This window comes from Lissotriton helveticus, chromosome 7 (genome assembly GCF_964261635.1).
Source record: "Lissotriton helveticus chromosome 7, aLisHel1.1, whole genome shotgun sequence".
Taxonomy (NCBI): Eukaryota; Metazoa; Chordata; class Amphibia; order Caudata; family Salamandridae; genus Lissotriton; species Lissotriton helveticus.
In genome coordinates this window covers 1,549,491,212-1,549,508,674 of record NC_136068.1, presented here as the reverse complement: position 1 = coordinate 1,549,508,674, position 17,463 = coordinate 1,549,491,212, and the positions used below count along the sequence as shown (strand labels likewise).

The 17,463-nt window shown below is 46.8% G+C and overlaps 1 protein-coding gene across 2 annotated transcripts in view; it reads left to right on the top strand.

Annotated features, from left to right (window-relative positions):
- PPP1R12C (protein phosphatase 1 regulatory subunit 12C) overlaps nucleotides 1-17,463 on the top strand; it is a 1,267,429-nt gene that overhangs the window by 336,017 nt on the left and 913,949 nt on the right. For both annotated transcript variants that reach the window (XM_078655015.1, XM_078655016.1), the window contains exon 3: nucleotides 10,844-10,962. In XM_078655015.1, coding sequence (XP_078511141.1) covers nucleotides 10,844-10,962 — 119 coding nt within the window. The remainder of the gene's footprint in view (nucleotides 1-10,843; nucleotides 10,963-17,463) is intronic.

Genomic DNA, 17,463 nt, shown 5'->3' with positions numbered 1-17,463 from the left:
TTAAAAAAACACATCAAACCAGCTACTGAATATTTTATTCTTTGCACGCCTGTAATTGACCCTGCCACCACAATGACTGACCTCTGCCCCATGTCACTTGAAATCAGTTCCCATGCTTTTTTTTATGCCCTCTGGCTGTATGTAAATGAAGATAACCTGGAAACATGACACATAAAAGTTAACCCTTCCGAGACATCTTCATTTACAAGAATTAGAAGTCTTTACTGAGATATTTGCGCCCCCCCCTCCCCTAGGAATGCAGCAATGGACCCTGGGGGGGGGGGAAGGCCATGAGGGATATCTGCCGTCTCTGAATTTGAACTCAAAATTATTTGCAAACTTGTACAATGCCCATAGCATGTCTCTAGAAATGATAGAATCTAAATTCTGGATGGTTGGGTCCTACTTCTATTGAGTAGGCCCTTTTTCTAGCACTGGTGAGGAAGTCTTTTTTTTTTTTTCTCTTTTCTCAGTCAGGGTTTATAAAGCACGGCTAATCACCCGATAGGGTATTGAAGCGCTTGCTGGCCCCGCAGGCTTATTTGAGCAGCCAGGTCTTGAGGGCCATTCGGAATTCCAGAAGTAAAGGTATGGTACGGAAGTGCGTGGGGAGGATGTTCCAGGTCTTTGCTGCAATGTGGGAGAAGAGGCGTCCTTCACTTCGGTTTCGGTAGATGCAGTGAGTATGGGCAAGTGAAAATGAGGCAGAGCGTAGTCGTCTTGATGGTTGGTGGAAGTTCAGACAGTGGTTAATGTAGGCAGGTCCTTTGTGTAGATCCTTGTGTCCGTGGGTCAGCAGCTTGAATTGGCATCTCTTCTGTACAGTGAGCCAGTGGAGTATCCTGCGGTGGGGTGTGATGTGGGTTTGTTGGGGAAGACGGAGGATGAGTTTGGCTGCAGATTTCTATATGGTCTGAAGCATCTGTAGGATAGAGTATTATTTATAAAGCACACTAATACCCAGGGGTGTCAAGGTGTCCGGTGATTCCTATTTAGAGGGCACTGCCGTAGTCCAATCTGCTGGTGATGCGGGCTTGTATCACAATGCGTTTTGTGTGTAGGGGTAGCTACTTAAAGATCTTACGTGGCATGCGCAAAGTGAGGAAGCAGGTGGAGGAGACAGCGTTGATCTGTGATTTCATGGTGAGCTGCTTGTTAATGAGGATGCAAAGGTTTCTGGTGTGGTTGGAGGGAGTGGTTGTGGGTCCTAGGTTTGATGGCCACCAGGAATCATTCCATGTTTTGCTATTGCCAAAGATCAGTGGTTCCGTCATGCCTGTGTTCGGCTTCAGGCAGTCATTCTTCATCCAGTTGGAGACGTTTGTCGTGCATCTGTGCAAGTTGGTTCTGGTGGTGGGCTCATCGGTGAGTGAGAGGATGAGTTGGGTGCCGTCTTCATAGGAAATGATATTCAGACCATGGGATCTGACAATGTTGGCCAGGGGGGTCATACATGCATTGAACAGCATGTGGCTGAGGCATGACCCCTAGGGACACCGCAAGTAATCTCCTCAGAAAGGTGGAATGAGCACGTCCCCCTGGATGCTGATGTGGTGGAGTCTTTTGATCAGTGTGTGGTGGGATACTGTGTTGAAAGCTGCTGAGAAGTTTAGGAGGATCAAAGCTGCTGTTTCTCCTCTGTCGAGAAGAGTTTGACTTTAGTCTGTGGTTGTGATCAGTGCAGTTTCGGTGCTGTGATCTCTGCGAAAGCCGGATTGGGAGGTGTTGAGCAGCTAGTTCTGCTCCAGATGCGTCATGAGTTGATTGTTGATGATGTTTTTCAGCACCTTTGCTGGGTATGGTAGGAGGGAGATTGGCTAGCTGTTTTAGTTTGCTGAGGTCAACTGAGGTTTTTTTGAGAATTAGTGTGACATCGGCATGTTTCCAGACGGTGGGAAATGTTGCTGTGGTGATGGGTGTTGAATAGGGTGGTGATTTTCGGACTGATCCTTTGGTTTTCCAATGTTGAAGATGTGGTGCGGGTCTGTGGGCGCTCCTGAGTGGATGGATTTCATGGTGGAGTTGGTGTCCTGGGTGTAGAGGATGTTCCATGTGATCAGTGTGTGGTTGGTGTCGGTTAAAGAGATGGGATATCTGTCGAGGAAGTCAGTAGGTGTGGGATGGGGTTCGTAGTTTCTGTATTTGATTGATCTTCCTGTGGTAGAAGTGGGTGAGGTTGTTGCACAACTCCTGTGAGGGTGTGATGTTTTTGCTGGTGGTAGGGTTGGCGAATTCCTTAACTATGTTGAAAAGTTCCACAAGAATGCTCACTTCCCATCATTCTGCAGTCTTCAGTATCCGAATGCTGTGGGATGCGTTTCAGGTAGATTGGGACACTTGGCTTCTTTATGAGTTTCCCTGCATACCCTTGATTACTCGTTCTATAGAAGATTCACCTAGACCCGGGCCCAAGTCATATTGATTGCCCCGGATTGGCTGCAAAGGGTATGGACACAGACCTCCTTTACCTCTCTTTCCACCCTTCGCTCAGTCTGCCACTCCAGACAGACCTCCTCTCAATGGCAGAGGCAGGTTCTACACCCCCACCTCATGAGCCTGCACCTTCATTCTTGGAGATTGAGTGGGGAAACCTGAGTTCATTTTCTCTCCCACAAGATTTGGTGGATGTTTTTATATCGGCCAGAAGACACTCCACCAAATCTGTCTATTCTGGTAGGTGGGCCAAATTTGTTAAATGTGTGTAGAAAAATTGATAGACCCCTAAAATGCCCATTTAGATCTGATTTTTTTCTTTCGCTAGCGCAACAGGGTTGTGCAGTAGCTACTGTTAAGGAATACTTATCTGCCTTTTCTGCTTTTCTCGGTTTACCAGATCAACCCTTGTTGTTTAAATCTCCCATAGTAATGAGATTCATTAAAGGTCTAACAAATAGGTTTTCTCCCACCCCTTTTATCATGCCTCAGTGGGATTTGAATTTGGCTCTCACATTTCTGATGGATTCAGCCTTTGACAGACCCTCCAGGATTTCGCGATTTGCAAAAAAATCGCGAAATCGGCAGTTTTGTAAAAATGCCGCGATTTTTACAAAACTGCCCGCGAAATTTAGACGGCTGGTCAGCTCATGGAAGGAGGCCCCTTTTAGGTTTGTATTGACAGTACAGCTCTGCTCTAGTGGCTGAGCAGTACATGCTTCGGTAGCAGATGTCTTTCTAATGTTTCAGGAGCTGGGGGGGGGGGGGGGGAGGGCTCGTTTTAGCACAACTCGCCCAACCTGTTGGAATGTCGGCCCCACGTGTCTATTCCTGCATGTCGCCCTCGTGGGGAACAGGGAGGCGGCTTCACTCCTGGGTGACTCTTATAGATGCCGCAAAAGAGATTTCGGACAGCCTGAGCATCCTGTGGGGGAGCAGGCGAAGGAGGGGTGGCTGATGTGACAGACAACTGACAATACCCAGGGACCAGCGGCAACTGCGGGCATTTAAATGAAGAAAAAACAGCGAGGGACGGAAAGATGTGCAGATTGGAGGGGGGGGGGGCTGAAAAGTAAGAGTTGAAGAAGCTGCGAAAGGAGAATGAATAAAAGGTTCCCCGAGCGGAAATAGAGAGGGGGGGAGGGAGAGCTTGAGAGCGAAGTGGGGGAGAAGGGCAAAGAGGAGGGAAGAGAAGAGGGTAGAGGTGGGGAGATGGAATATAAATGAGACAAAGATAGAAGAGAAACGAAGACCAAGGAGAAGTGCAGGAAGTGAATGCGCGAGAGAGGTGGGAAGGATAGGGAGGGAGTGAAAGATGCAGAGGGAATGGGAGCCAGAAGCTAAAGAGGAGAAGGGAACTAAGAGGACTTGAGAGAGTGAACGGTGTATAGAAGGATGAAAGTGAGAGGAAGAGGAGGGACGCCCGGGAGGAGGAATAAAAGGGGCAGAGGAAAAGCTAGAAGGCGAGACGTGGGGAGAAGAAGAGCAGTAACCCAAGGTTCAATGCTCTTAATTTGAGAAACGCAGACTCTGTTAGACTGTTTTTTTAATAGTTTCAAATTTAGAATAAAATGGCTTAAAGAGGCCTGACAGGCTGAGTCTTTATTTCAATTATTTATCTACTTGATACTTTTTGACAATTCTGATTTTGTGGGGCAATAACATGTTAATTGTATTCCTTAACGCACAAAAATGTGCCTGTCCTGTACATACCATGCCTTTTCCTCTGGCTAAATTCCTGAAGGGTTGCTTTGCTGAAATCGAACAAAGGGTAATTACCGAGTGTGATAGGCATCACAACACTTACAATCTCGGTCTCTGGGCAAACAGGTGTTTGAAGGGGGATCGCAATTTAATGGGCGTGTTCTAATCAAGCCGTATACTTTTATGTATTCACTATTCAAGATCCATAGAGAAACTTATGCCTGCAAGCAATGTTACTTAAATGTAAATAGTAAGCAATAGACTCGCCAGCAACATTAAAGAGTTCACTTTCATTGCTTTATTTCGTTGCTTGATTTTGCAACCAAGAAAGTGTCACTCGTAGTCGTTGAAATGTCACTCATAATTTCACTGGAATTATGAAAATGTCACATCGCAATCTAAAACCTTGGCAGCTATGTGTGGGTCAGTTTGGGGAGGATGAGGCAAGGTGTGTGTCTTCATGGAAAGGTAGTCATGGCGGACAATAAAATTAAACCACGGAGTTGGGTAACAATAAACATCTGTTATTTAGCGTCAAGATGCCCTTGGGGGAACGTTTGCTTTACAAATACTTTTGCTATGTTACTGGTGGAATCTCCTCAGCGTTGGATATTACTCAACAGAGGATCTGCACCCCCCCATGGGAGGAGCCACTTTGGTGATAAAACATTAAGGCCGAAACCCACCAAATTATTTCATCCCATGGTGGATGCTGCAACTTTGCTGGACAACACTCCTGTGCACTGATGGTTAATCCTTTATAAGGTCAATTTTCAACAGCTGCCTTGTCAGAGGGAGTAAGTCTGCCAGCATGGGGGGTGGAAAATCTGCCAACCAGAGTCAAAAGGCTGCAGTTTGTTGTGTAATTAAAAACAAGATACAGGGTTTTTCTGTCATTTCAGTAATCCCATTTCGGCCACATCCAGAAAGGCGACCCTAAGCTTAGCTGCCCGTCTCTCCGTGTAGGACAGAATAAACCTTTCTAATTCAGAAGTTGCTTTAATATATGAAAGTATGGGCTGTCTCAATGCATCAAGATATATTTTAAATACAGACACATTGGACATGGAAGGTGAGGGGGTAACATGGCCAACTAGAGCATGGTTGTCAATTCACTAAAATGCTTGTGGTAGTGGAAGGGACATCAAAGGAAATGACTTCATCAGGGCCTATTTCAAAGTGGAATACTCTGCTAAAACAGTTACCATTATTTTAATGCTGAAAATGAATGATTAGGAGTAAAATAAAGTGCCGCAAAAATGCCGCTAAATTTCCATATTTGTGCTGTTAAATTTCCATATTTGTGCCGCTAAATTTGCTAATCCATGACGCTATATCCTGGGGGTCTGCTTTGAACCTATACATAGTTGTCACTTAGGGTTTCTAGCATTTAAATTGATATTTTTAGTGGCAATCACTTCCGCTAGGAAGGTGAGTGAATTGAAGGCTCTTAGTTCCAAGCCTCCTTTTACGTCTTTCCATGCGGATAAGATGGTTTTTAGGACCAGAGCTTCTTTCCTGCCTAAGGTGGTCACTACTTTCCACTTGGGGCAGTTAATCACCTTACCCACTTTCTATCCTCCCCCTTCTAAGGAGGAGAGACTTCATTGTGTGAACCCCAAGTGGGCAGTCAGCTTCTACTTGGACAGAACCAAGGACTTCAGGTTGAGCGATAAGCTCTTCATTGGTTATGTGGGCAAGATGAAGTGCAAGCCTGTCCGCAAAAGAATGCTGTCCATGTGGATTATCCTGTGCATCAAGATCTGCTACGCCTTGGCCAAGAAGGAGCCTCATGAAGGTATTCGTGCTCATTTTACGAGAGCGAAGTCCTCTTCGGCTTTGGCTAGAGGTGTCCCTATGGTAGATGTCTGCAAAGCAGCAACTTGGCCACCCTCCACACTTTCGCAAAGCACTATTTTTGGGATTTGGAAGTGAAGAGGCACAGCCATTTTTGCTTGTTCTGTGATGCAGGATTTTTAGGTGTAAGCAGGCATGCACCTTCCTCCGAGAGCAGGACTGTTGGGGGATTAAATTAGAAAAGTGAGGAATCCACAGGCAGATGTATCCATCAGAAGAACAAGTTACTTCGGTAACGCTTGTTCTGGTGGATACAGTATCTGTCTGTGGATTCCTCGCTGAGCTACCTGCCTCCCTGTTGCCTGTCTGCTTATACTGAAAAGCAATCAATGTGTATTTTGTCATTTATTGCTGGAATCATGAGATAGTTGGCATTGGGAAACGTCGATGATGAAGAATTTCCAGGTTTTGTTGTATTTCTATACTGTGTATACTTGTGAAAATGTTGTTGGCTCCCCTGTTTGCCTCGACGGCACGGCAATATGGGTGGAACGGACATCAGCGTGCCGACTAGGTCTTCTTACGGATCCTAAGACGTCACGTGGATTCGCCTGCATGCTGTTCCATTGTGATGTCCTTGTCTACCTGGAGAGCTGAGGAGAAGCTTTTCTGTGGAATGCTGCACATTGGAATAATTGGAAAGGTGAGGGATCCACAGGCAGATCCTGTATCCACCAGAAAAGCGTTACTGAAGGTAAGTAACCTGTTTGTTTAGTAGGGTATATGAAGCAAAAAAAAGTCATGTATGACCTCAGGTAGTGTACCAAGCATATTCAGTTCAAGTTGGAGATGTAGTGCGGATTAAGAAAACAAATTCTGTAAGCAAAAATTTACAAAAATAAAAAGATGCTAGCTATGGCGAACTGTCTGTAGAAAAAGTATGTAGAAATGCTATAAGGATTGTAGGTGGTCATTGGTGAAATGGTGGGAAAGCAGTCAAGATAATCGAAATGAACCTTAGGAAGGTATCAAGCCCGGGTCTCGAGGCATCTGATACTTCTCTAGGTGCCTCTGTGAGCTCAAGGCACCAGAAGAGGCCCAGTGTGGATAGTGGAAATCGTTCAAGGTCAACACGTGTCACATGGCCTGTACGGACATTGTACTTTTTCACTAACTTCGCATGAGCACGCTAAAGCTTGCCTGCTGCTTTTGTGCACGTTACTACACATCTATATTTTTGCAACATTTGAAGTACTGCTTTAACATGAGAACTCAGCAATGTGTTAACTCTCTGCATGTTTCTGGGATTTTGACCGAACATTATGTGCAAGGTCGAACAATTATGGCCCTTGTTATTTTGTTCTGGCCAGACCTTAGCCTTTAGACAAAACATACCGATGCAGCTGTTTGGAGAACGTACTTTGCTGCTTAGTGGGGTACACAAATTAGGTGGGACACACTTGGAGAGGCACCTTTCCAGGGAGAAGAGCGAGACAGCACCTGTGATGTAGATCTACATTCTATAGTCTGGGGGTTTGCTGACCAAGCCCAGAGATCTTCTAATATATAATACTGCTTCTTAGCGAGGGGCGGGAGGATAGGCTCCACTATCTTTTATATGATGACATCTCCCTTCTTGATTTTTGGACTTGCTGCAATGCTGACTGTATTTGTACTATGCATTTTCCTGCTTGTTCTGGCACATTTACTGCATGTTGGGGCACGTTGGTTAAAATAAATATTTTAAACTATTTCGTGACTGTCAGATCTTATTATGGGCGAATACAAGAGTGAGATCGGAAGGGTGTCTTGTTACAACGATTCCTGAGAGATCTGCAAGTGTTGTGTTCTGGGGTGTCTAATCATTTGCTTCTCGATGAGTTAGTAGGAGAGCAAGTGACACTATAGCTAGTCGGTCCTGGGCTCATGGGCACTGTGGTGGTGGGATGACTCAGTCCCCATACACCAAAGTCCTATAATCCTGCGCATAGTTCTGTTTTGTGCAGAACCCCTACAGCACACAGGAGAAATTTGTACCTTGGGAATACTGATTGGAGACTGTATAATGTAAACGATATTATAGGCAGATACTCTGTTTGGGTATCAAATGTTTCTGGTTATCTTTAGATTTATGGTCTAGAATGTATCCTCTTATTGTATGGTTTCTTTTGATTCATTGTTTTGTTTCACATTCTAATACATTGCTTGATTTTTTTTTTTTTAAAAACAATTCGTTGTGGTGATCTTGTCTTTGTGATGAGGCAGAAGAATGTTCTCACTTGGAGTTCCATAGCGGTGGTTGAGTTAGAAGCATTCCACAAGTGACTGTTTGTGTGCTCCTGCGGCAGCTACATAGCGGTGGCTTGTTGTCGAGACACATGAAAATAGACACAACCTTGCAACTTACCCTTGATCCTTGTTGTTTGTACACTACGCAATGCCTTTGATACATTATATTTCTCGGATATATTTCCCCAGGAAGGTGGCCATTCGGGTGCAAATCTCTAGGGGTCTTGGTCAGTTTGTCTTCCAAAGAGTGATGAGGACACTCCACACTAAGGCGAGCCCGGGGTTCCTTTTTCAGTGTCTTCCTCAGTCTACTTGCGACATAGATTACTTCTTTCACAGCTGGGGACCACTCTGCGAAATGGGTTGCATTAGGCCGACCGGGTCCTGCTTGGTCTGTTCCTTATGTTATTGTGGATTGCTGGAGAGAGTCCTAAGTCTGCGGAAAAACACAATGGTCTAGAGGGGCCCGTCCAGAACCCCTTGAAAGTCGTACGTATCCAAGGGGCCATGCGTATCAGCCACATCTGGTGAGATCATTGCCTCCTCCAAGACCTTTCATACTAGGATAGGAATTTGGGAGTCCGGTTTATCTGAGGGGAAGCAGATTGACCGTGCACATGTTCGCATTTGTTCCCCAGCCTAGAAGGACCTTTTTATCTGGGGTCCCTATTTGTTGGGGTTTTCTAGAACCTATGGTAGGATCCAACCAATTCAGAGGCTTGGGATAGCAGTAGGCTAACTGCATCAGTTTGCCTTCCAGAGGAGCTAAAGCAAAGGCAACAGCCTGGTCAATGGACGCGTCTACTGAGTCACAAAATAAGTCACCGAAATGTATGTACATGGGGGGTTAGGGGGGTGCTGTCATTATCCCATTCTGAATAGTTTGTCTCTTAATGTCACAGGAAGGCCAGTATAATAGTATGAGCAGGGACGGTGCCTATGGACGAAAATCCTTTTTTTTTTTTTCCCTCCTGGGCGTAATACCTGGGCTCGTCCCTTGCGGTATCGATGTGCAGGCTCCCACATCTGTATGGTAAACAGACCCGAAAGGGGCGTGAGTTGTGGTCTTGTTGTCTGTGCCTTATGGCACCGATACCAACCCACCTTTGGGGCATCGAAACCTCCAAAATGGCGTCGTGTATACTAGCAACTACAGACTCCTCCCCAAGGAGGAGCCCCTTGCGCCAGGTGGTGTGGGGGACAACGCTCTCTGCGCCCGTTTGATTTGAATTGATTGCACGCCGTCTGACATAAGAACGTTTACTGCTGAAGTGAGGAGTCTGCGCCTCGTAAGGAGCGCTGAAGTGTGTTCCTGCCGCACCCCTGTTGAGGGAGAAATTGGTTGGATAAACAATGAAACTTGATTCTGCATATTTCCCTTATTCGGTACAGTAGATGGTAAAGCACGCAAAGGAGAGGACACTTAATTCATGGTTGCAGCAGCGTAGAAAAAGGGGGTCTGATAATCAAAGGAGGACTATTATGGGACTGCATGTGTTTTGTCTCCCTTTCCTTTTGTGTCATAGGAAAGGTAGTTTATGGTTCTATGTTAAAGATGGTGGCTGTTAAAATGAAGTGAAGAAACCATGCATAATGCTTGCCTCTAGTCCAGTCATAGGATAATAGAGACGAAAATGGACATCCCTAAATAGATCTTCTTTGTAATGCTGTAATGATTGCTTAATATTTGTGTACCAGTAAGTCACAAGATGGAGCTGCTGTCCTTCTTAATGAGCTGGTAGATTGCGTGCTTTTGCCATGGTCAGAGTAGATGTTTATTGCATCTCATGGATGTGCATGCTCTGGATGAAAACTGGAAGTCTTGTAGGTGCATTTTACAGCTCTCTGCTGGCAAGCTGAAGTCCCTGACCAATGCTGATGGCGAAGAGAATCTGGACCACAAATCCATCAATCCAACTCCTGCTCGTACTGATTAGTACATGCTCCACTTTGCTTAAACAGGCATATAGCTGGTATTCAAAGTTGCATTATACAAGAGTGACGAGCCCTAATTTGTACGATAATACGATCTAGTGGTTAAAGCTTTGCCCGTGGCAACATCCTGCATCTAGTTTTCTTATTTCACTAAACTGCGAAGTCTTAGACAGTCAATTTTTGACATGTTTGTTAGTTTCCTGTAAGTGCTGACAATGTTAATCACTTTTCACAATAACCCTGCTAAATGGCAACAGACTCTATTAAAAAAAAAAGTAGACATTTAGCTTTCAGTGCCTGCAAAATAATGAACAATAAAAGCTCAAAGGTCGCATGTTGGCTCACGCAAACAGTTTTTATAAAATGTACAAAAATGGTGTGCACCGCCTTGTCACCAAGATAGTCTCTGCTCCAAAATAGTCCTAAAATGAAGTTTGGTTGGGAGTTATTGCATATACATTAACTCCCACATAGTGGACTACTCAAGGCTGATGAAACATTTTTGAGCCACTGCAAATGCTATAAACTACCTCATGACAAATGAGGGGTTAGAAAAGGAGCACCTTATGCTGCCTAAGGACGCTTTCAGATTGTGGGAGTCTTAACCCTTGTTGTCTAACACTTTACTCCTTTCTCAGGCAGCCTTACAAATGATTTTTATTTTGTCTTCTCTTCTCTGCCCCAGGTATCTCCTAAAACATGGTGCTAACATTGCTGCAGTTAACTGTGATGGAAATGTTCCTGTGGACATTGCGGAGGATGACTGCATGGAGACCCTTCTGAGATCTGAAATAACCCGAATAGGTAGGATGTCTGTTTATGGTACCGCAACTGACTTGGCTGGTATTGACATGTTCCATGTTATGAGAGGAGAGTACTTAGTAGATGAACATGGACTCTTGGGTTCCAGACCCCTCTGAGTTGACGGTATACCGCACATTTAGGCAAGATATTTTACTGCAATGTGTAAACTGTTCAAACCCCCAATACATTTCATCAAGAGAACTCCTCACTACAGCATAGTGTTCGAAATGGATCCTATTTACTCACGTTTCTGAACGTAACTTGTTGCTGTTGGACTTGGCCCTTCTGGCAGGTTCACCCCTATTTTTTTGCTTTTAATGGTGACCTGGTGGTGGTGATTTTTGGTTTCTGCGCACTTTCACTGTGTCCCAGTGAAAAGTGCATGCGCACTCCGAGTGCATGTGGTGAGATAGGCCTGCCCTCCTGGGGAATGTATGTGTCCCTGGTAGTTCCTGATGCGTGGGGTGTACAGGCTCTAGTCTAGTCTGGTATGTGCGGACTCGTGTGATTAAATGCTGCGAAATGATGTATGCGGCGTGTATGTTTTTAGTGTGGAAGTGCCACTTCTAGACATGGCTGTGCGTGTGCTGTAAAGGTGCTGGCGTGTGATTGGCTGAAGCTGGCTGCGGTGCCAGGCTCCATGAGTCATGATGGGTCTGCCCGGTGGTGATTGTTGAGATTAGCATGGGTGATGTGAGGGAGTGGTGCTTTCCCCACACAATGCTGGCTCCGCCCCCTGTGGTGCGTCTAACGACCCTAGCCCTGCCAGTGAATAGAGTGAGGGGCTGAGCACATCAAGAGTGCTCACAAACCAGCTGCGACTGGTTTTGCCCCCTCACCCTGAGCCAGACAAAGGATTTCATGTATAACAAGCATTTGCAATGCAATAGGTCTCACATTTACGAGAGTTTGAGCTAATGGTATTGTAAATGAAAATGCCTTTTATTTAGGTGTTTTTAAAACAGATAAATAACAAGCATTGTCATCTAAAAATGCCAATAGCTTAAACTCTCGCAAATGCGAGACCTGTTGCATTGGAAATGTTTTTAGGTCCAGCCTAGAGCCAGCGTGCATGTGCGACTCTGCAAGGCTTATTGTAGAGGAGTAGGTAAATAGAAGCGCTGCCCACTGTCCACCCATATTTGTCCATTCCCCTAAACTCATTACACAGCTAACAGAGTAAATCAAGGCCTTCACAGACTTTAAATAAACAAGCATTGGCGGCCGCGAATGAAAATAAAAAAAAAACCGCGAGTGTGGTATCCGGGCTGGGAGGAGTGGGAATGTGCCGCAGCCAATAGAGCCTGTACTGAGACCTAGGGCGTTTGGTATTGGCTACTAGTTGTTGAGTGGGCAGGGCTGTGTTCCGCGCCGCTCTGTGTGTAGCTGGGCGCCGCTGCCGGCTGTAGGTGCGCTGTCTCTGTTTGGAGCTTCTGTCCCCCGGCGAGATCCACATGCCTTCCCTGTGAGCCGAGGTAATGTGGTGCGGAAGCCCCGGGCTCCTAGTGCTGTGTTCCGGCCTGCGGGGCGGCGTCCGACGGGGGACTCCGTGGCCAGGACAGCGGCTGTGAGGGGGGATCCCCGCCGATGGACGCTGGGGCGGCTAGAGCGCCGGGCGGCCCGGCGAGCAGCACTGGCAAACAGCAAGGAGAGGAGGCAGCCTGGTGCCCACCTACCTCTCTGCAGGAGCCGCCTCCGCCGCTTCCAGAGGAGCCGCTGCAGTACCGGCTGGAAGACCTGGACGCGCTGGCCACAGTGGTGCGAGCCTGGTAGGGGGGGGGGGGATGAGTTTGCCTGTATCTGTGTGCGTGTGTGTGTGTGTGTGTACGTGCCTGCCTGCGCGTGTGTGTGCCTGCGTGCATGTGCGCGCGTGCGTGTGCCTGCGTGCGTGCCTGTTCACCAACACGAAAGCGTGCGCGTTCACGCACCCAAATCCAGCCAAATCTGCAACAGAGGCGCGTAACACCCTCCTGTCCCTAATTCCCCCGAGACGGCTGACTAAAGTTGTCGAACTGGAGCATCCTATCGGATGCAACTCCAGCTCGACCTAAAAAGGGGCTGTGTCCCCTTCCAGGATCCTTTTGCTGAGGGGGGCTGTTGCTGCTGGGCGCCAGGAGGACCGCCACTTGGACTGCCTCCCTGCCTGGAGGCCCAGTGAGCTGGCTCTGGGCCCAGCCTTGCCCCCCTATCTGCCTCAAGAACTTTAAAAAGCTCTACTTTGCTCTAAGCGCCAGGGAGCGCTTTCTTTTTACCTATAGCGCAGGGAGCACTTTATGGTTACTTGTGGGCCTTTAAATTTTCATCTAGCGCTTTGTGTGCCAAGCTGGTGCCCACCCGGCATTTGCCCAGGATTGCTGAGCATATCGAGTGCCCACCTCGATTTATTGTTTCCCCACAGTGTTCACCCCGTCTTTATCCTCCATCGAGCGGGAGCCTACCCCAGATTAACACCCAACAAGGAGAGCATTCCCTCGGGCCGCCACTCTGTCCACGGCGACCCGGAAGCAGCTGGCTGGTCGGCCAACCGCAGCACGGCCCCGTAAGAAGGACTGGAAGTCCCGCCCCCGCAGCCCGAGAGGAAGGAACCTGCCGCGTCGGGTCAGTGAGGCTGTCACGAGGCAGAGCCCTGGCCGCCTGCCTGGAAGGGAGAAGTCCGGCCGCGAGAGCTGAGAGGCCCCGCAGCCAGTGAAGGGAACCGCCGCATAGAGGAGCCCCCGCCACAGCAGCCCGGTGAGTGTGGGCGTCTGGGGAGCTCAGCAGAGGTTCGAGAGCGGCCCCGGATGGCAGAGGGCCGCTCCATCGTTCAGTGGCAGCACTCAGGGGGCATTATTGCTTAGAGCCACAAGAGGCTCTCCAGTTGTTCATGGGTCCCCCATGAGGGACCCCACCGCTCCCCCCACACCGGGCACGATCCTTGAAGAGCCCCAGAGAGGCTCGTGGGGGCATATTTGTTGAGCCCTGCGAGGCTCCCAGCCCACAGTTGTTTTAGAGCCCCAGAGAGGCTCTGGAGTGCCATTCTGTTATTTAGAGACACAAGGCTCTTGGGGGACACAAGTGCTTTGGCCAGAGTCTGCGAGGCTCCAGCGTTGGCCCACCATTGTCTCCCCAGCTGCCCAGCACTTCGTGGGCAGCTGCCACGTTTATGCCCCTGACTTTAGGACGCAGGGCGTCCTAGCCCCAACAAGGCCAGTTGGTCTGGGTACAGTCACAGGTGGTGACTCATGTGAGTTCTGCGCAATTGTTCCTGCACCTCTGAATGTGTTTATGCATCATGTGTTTTCTTCCCCATCACCTCTGAATGTTGTGAAGCATCATGTGTAATGTTCCTATGCTTATACCCCTAAATGTATGGTAATACTTAGGTGGTTGTTTTTCTCCTAGTACAGGTGTTGCTAGTGAGGTCCTAGTTCCTGCGCAATATTCTCCTAAGGTGGTTAGGGTTGCGTAGGTGGTACTTACTGGTTACCAGTGGTTACTGGTTGTGTGCTTTGTTATATTTTGTGCTACAGTGATTTATATTCTATGTTCTAAGTGCTAATCCTAACAAGTATCATAGTTCTAAAAGTGCTGATCCCTGTCAGTGGTCCATGTGGCCCTGTCTTGTACATATCCCCTGTTAATTCTGCCCGTGCCTGTTGGCACATTGTAAAGTGTGTGTTTTTATCTAATGTGTTTTGGGTTAATACCAAGGCTATTTTTATATGTAACCTTGTGTGGAGTTTCCTTTGTGGTGGGCCTTGGGTGTTGTTGCTGGGGGTGCGTGCGCAAACACTTAACTCACATTGCCTCCGAGTTTCCAGGGATCCCATTTCTAACAGTTGTCCAATGTAAAAACAGAAAACAATCAATGTAATGCAAAATCATTTTATGAAATGCAAACCTTTCTACCTTTCAGCATGTTGAATATAATATTCATGAGACGTAAGGAATCTCACATAATGAGATATTAAAAAAAAGTAAATGCCTACATATCATGCTTGTTTCTTAAGTGAGTAATCCATGTAAACATCTGTGTAGACAGGAAATATTGCCATATCATATGTCTAGTTAGATACTCTGCTTGCAAACATTGTTATTAATTGTGAAATGGGCCATGCTGAAGAACTCAAGCAAATAGTTGAAAACCTTGTTTGAAAAATAATAATGGTCCAATTTAAGTTCTTGAAAACATTTATATTTATATTAACAGTCATCTTTGAATTATAAACAGTATGGGAATTTTAAGTTGAGCCTACTAGACTGCACGTGTGGTTTCTGTTGGGAGGCCTATTGTGGCTTACCAAGAACATAGATGGTCTTGGAGCCCCACCCATTGCTTACTATTGGTTGGCTTTCTTGGTCAGTCGTTTGCCTGCTTCTTATTCTTGTCCCAGCTTGTCTGTTATATCCTTGCCTCTCTTATAAAGCATTGCCTCTTTACAAGCTCTTTGATTAACTGATGGAATTGCCACTGAGTTATTTTCAAGCAATACTTTTTGTTTGTGTGAAGCACTCTATAGTATGTTTTCCAGCCATCTCCCTTGTGTATGTTTTTCTCCTCCACTCTGTTGTTCCATGTTGAGACTTCTCTTTCTACCCTCTTCCCTCTTATGCTTACCTGTGAGCTTTTTCCGATTTCTCGCCCCACTCATGCCCTTCTTGTTGATACTCCAATCTTTGTGTTGCTTTTGACCTCTCGCTCCCACTGTTACTTTCGCATCCTCTGCATCCCTCGCCCCTATTGCTTTTGCGTCCTATCTGTGGTTGCTTTTGCAGCGCTCCCCACCCTCGAGGGTGTTGCTTTAGTGTTCGCCCCACCACTGCCAGTGTTGCTTCAGCTTTCCCCGCCTGCTTAAAAAAATGCCTAGCATATTTTATTTTTTAGTTACTGAACCGACTTATATTGGTAAATACAATTACAAAAATGATGCAGGAAACCAAATCAAAGGTTTTCGTTGTTTACTATTTTTCATTTTTAGCCATACTGCACAGCGTTGTTGCCGATGAGCTGCAAAGCCAATAGGTCACAAAGGTCAGACCTATTGGCTTTGTCAATTCTTGTTATTCAGGAGTGGGTTTGTCACTACATAGTGAAGCAGATACTTGCACGATTTTTACCTTACAGTCAAATGGGATCTTCTGAATATTTTGAAAGTTGCCAAAGTGAAAAGAATGTGCTGATAAAGCAAACTTTTAAGGTTAACCTATTGACCTGACAACTAGCCATTTTTATCATCCGAAAATCCAACTGATTCTGCATTTTCCCTTCTTTATTTCTTTCTGCCTTTTTAGGTCTCGGCTAGCGTAGGCTGCGCTTGCTCAGTCTTGCTGGTGAGATTTTGTTTCTAGTAGTGGGGCTTAAACCCGCCCCTCTACTCTATTGGCTGGCTTCCTAAACGGCGGCTAGCCATTGGAGAAGAGGTTTGTTTGTCAATTTAAGCCCTGTCTTTTTCGGATTGAGGGGTGTATTTTTTCGCTTCTTTCTCTCCTCTTCCCATTGACTGGAATGTAAACGACAAGAAGTCAAAACACGCCCGTTGTTTACATTCCAGCCAATGGGAAGAGGAGAGAAAGAAAAACACGCCCCCCCCCAGTCTGAAAATGACTGGGCGTTTCTCCGATCCTTTTCTGCTTGACCTCGGAGAAACATGGTGGTGTTCATGGCGTGGTCCACCGCGTATGTGATTGTTTTTATTGCGCGTGTCACATTATATTTTTAATTCCTAAGCGGGTGCCCACCCCGCTGTTTATGTTCAATTCGGAGGGAGCCTACCCCTCATCTGCCCTGTTTTCACTGCCGCAGCCTGGGACTGCAGGGAATCACCGCCGTGGCCGGTGCTCTTGTGGCGCAGTGTTCATTCATATTATTTAGCCGCATCTCTCTATCTCTTTGCTAGAAAGCATATGCCCTTCATTAATCCATCGCTGTCCAAATGAGGCCTGCCCTGAGTACTGCGCTTGCATCTTCCGCCTTCCCTCCATTATTGTCCGCGGATAGGGCTTTTGTGGAATTGCGGTTCAGGGAGAGCTGCAAGGCGCACACTTCTCTGGACGACTGAAGGCTCGTCAATAACATTATCCAGCATTATGGGCCACAACGGTGTAGCGGAGGATCAATACGTCCGGCCGAGTAAAAAGTCTAAGAAGTTAAAGTTGACATGGCCATCCTCAGCAGGTCTCGCGTTAGGAGAGATTAGTTTTTTTTCTCCGGAGGAGCCCGCGTCAGTGGCAGCGCTGCTCACCGGCTCCACGCCCTGCTGCCTTGAATGATTGATTACACCAAAGGCTCTGTGGGCATGGCGAAGTGAGCTTGTAAAGGTGAAAACATCATTTAGATTAGCAGGGAGCTTTAAAATGATTCTCCTTTCTATTAGCCAACTATCCTTTCTTTTAACCAGTCACCGGCTGGTGCTGAGTGCCATTAAAAGTGAAAGGAGCTCCTGCAAGTCATTTACACTATAGTTCACAAGAAGGCTTTGCCCCCATAGTTCGAAGTATTATAATCTTCCATCCTCCAACCCC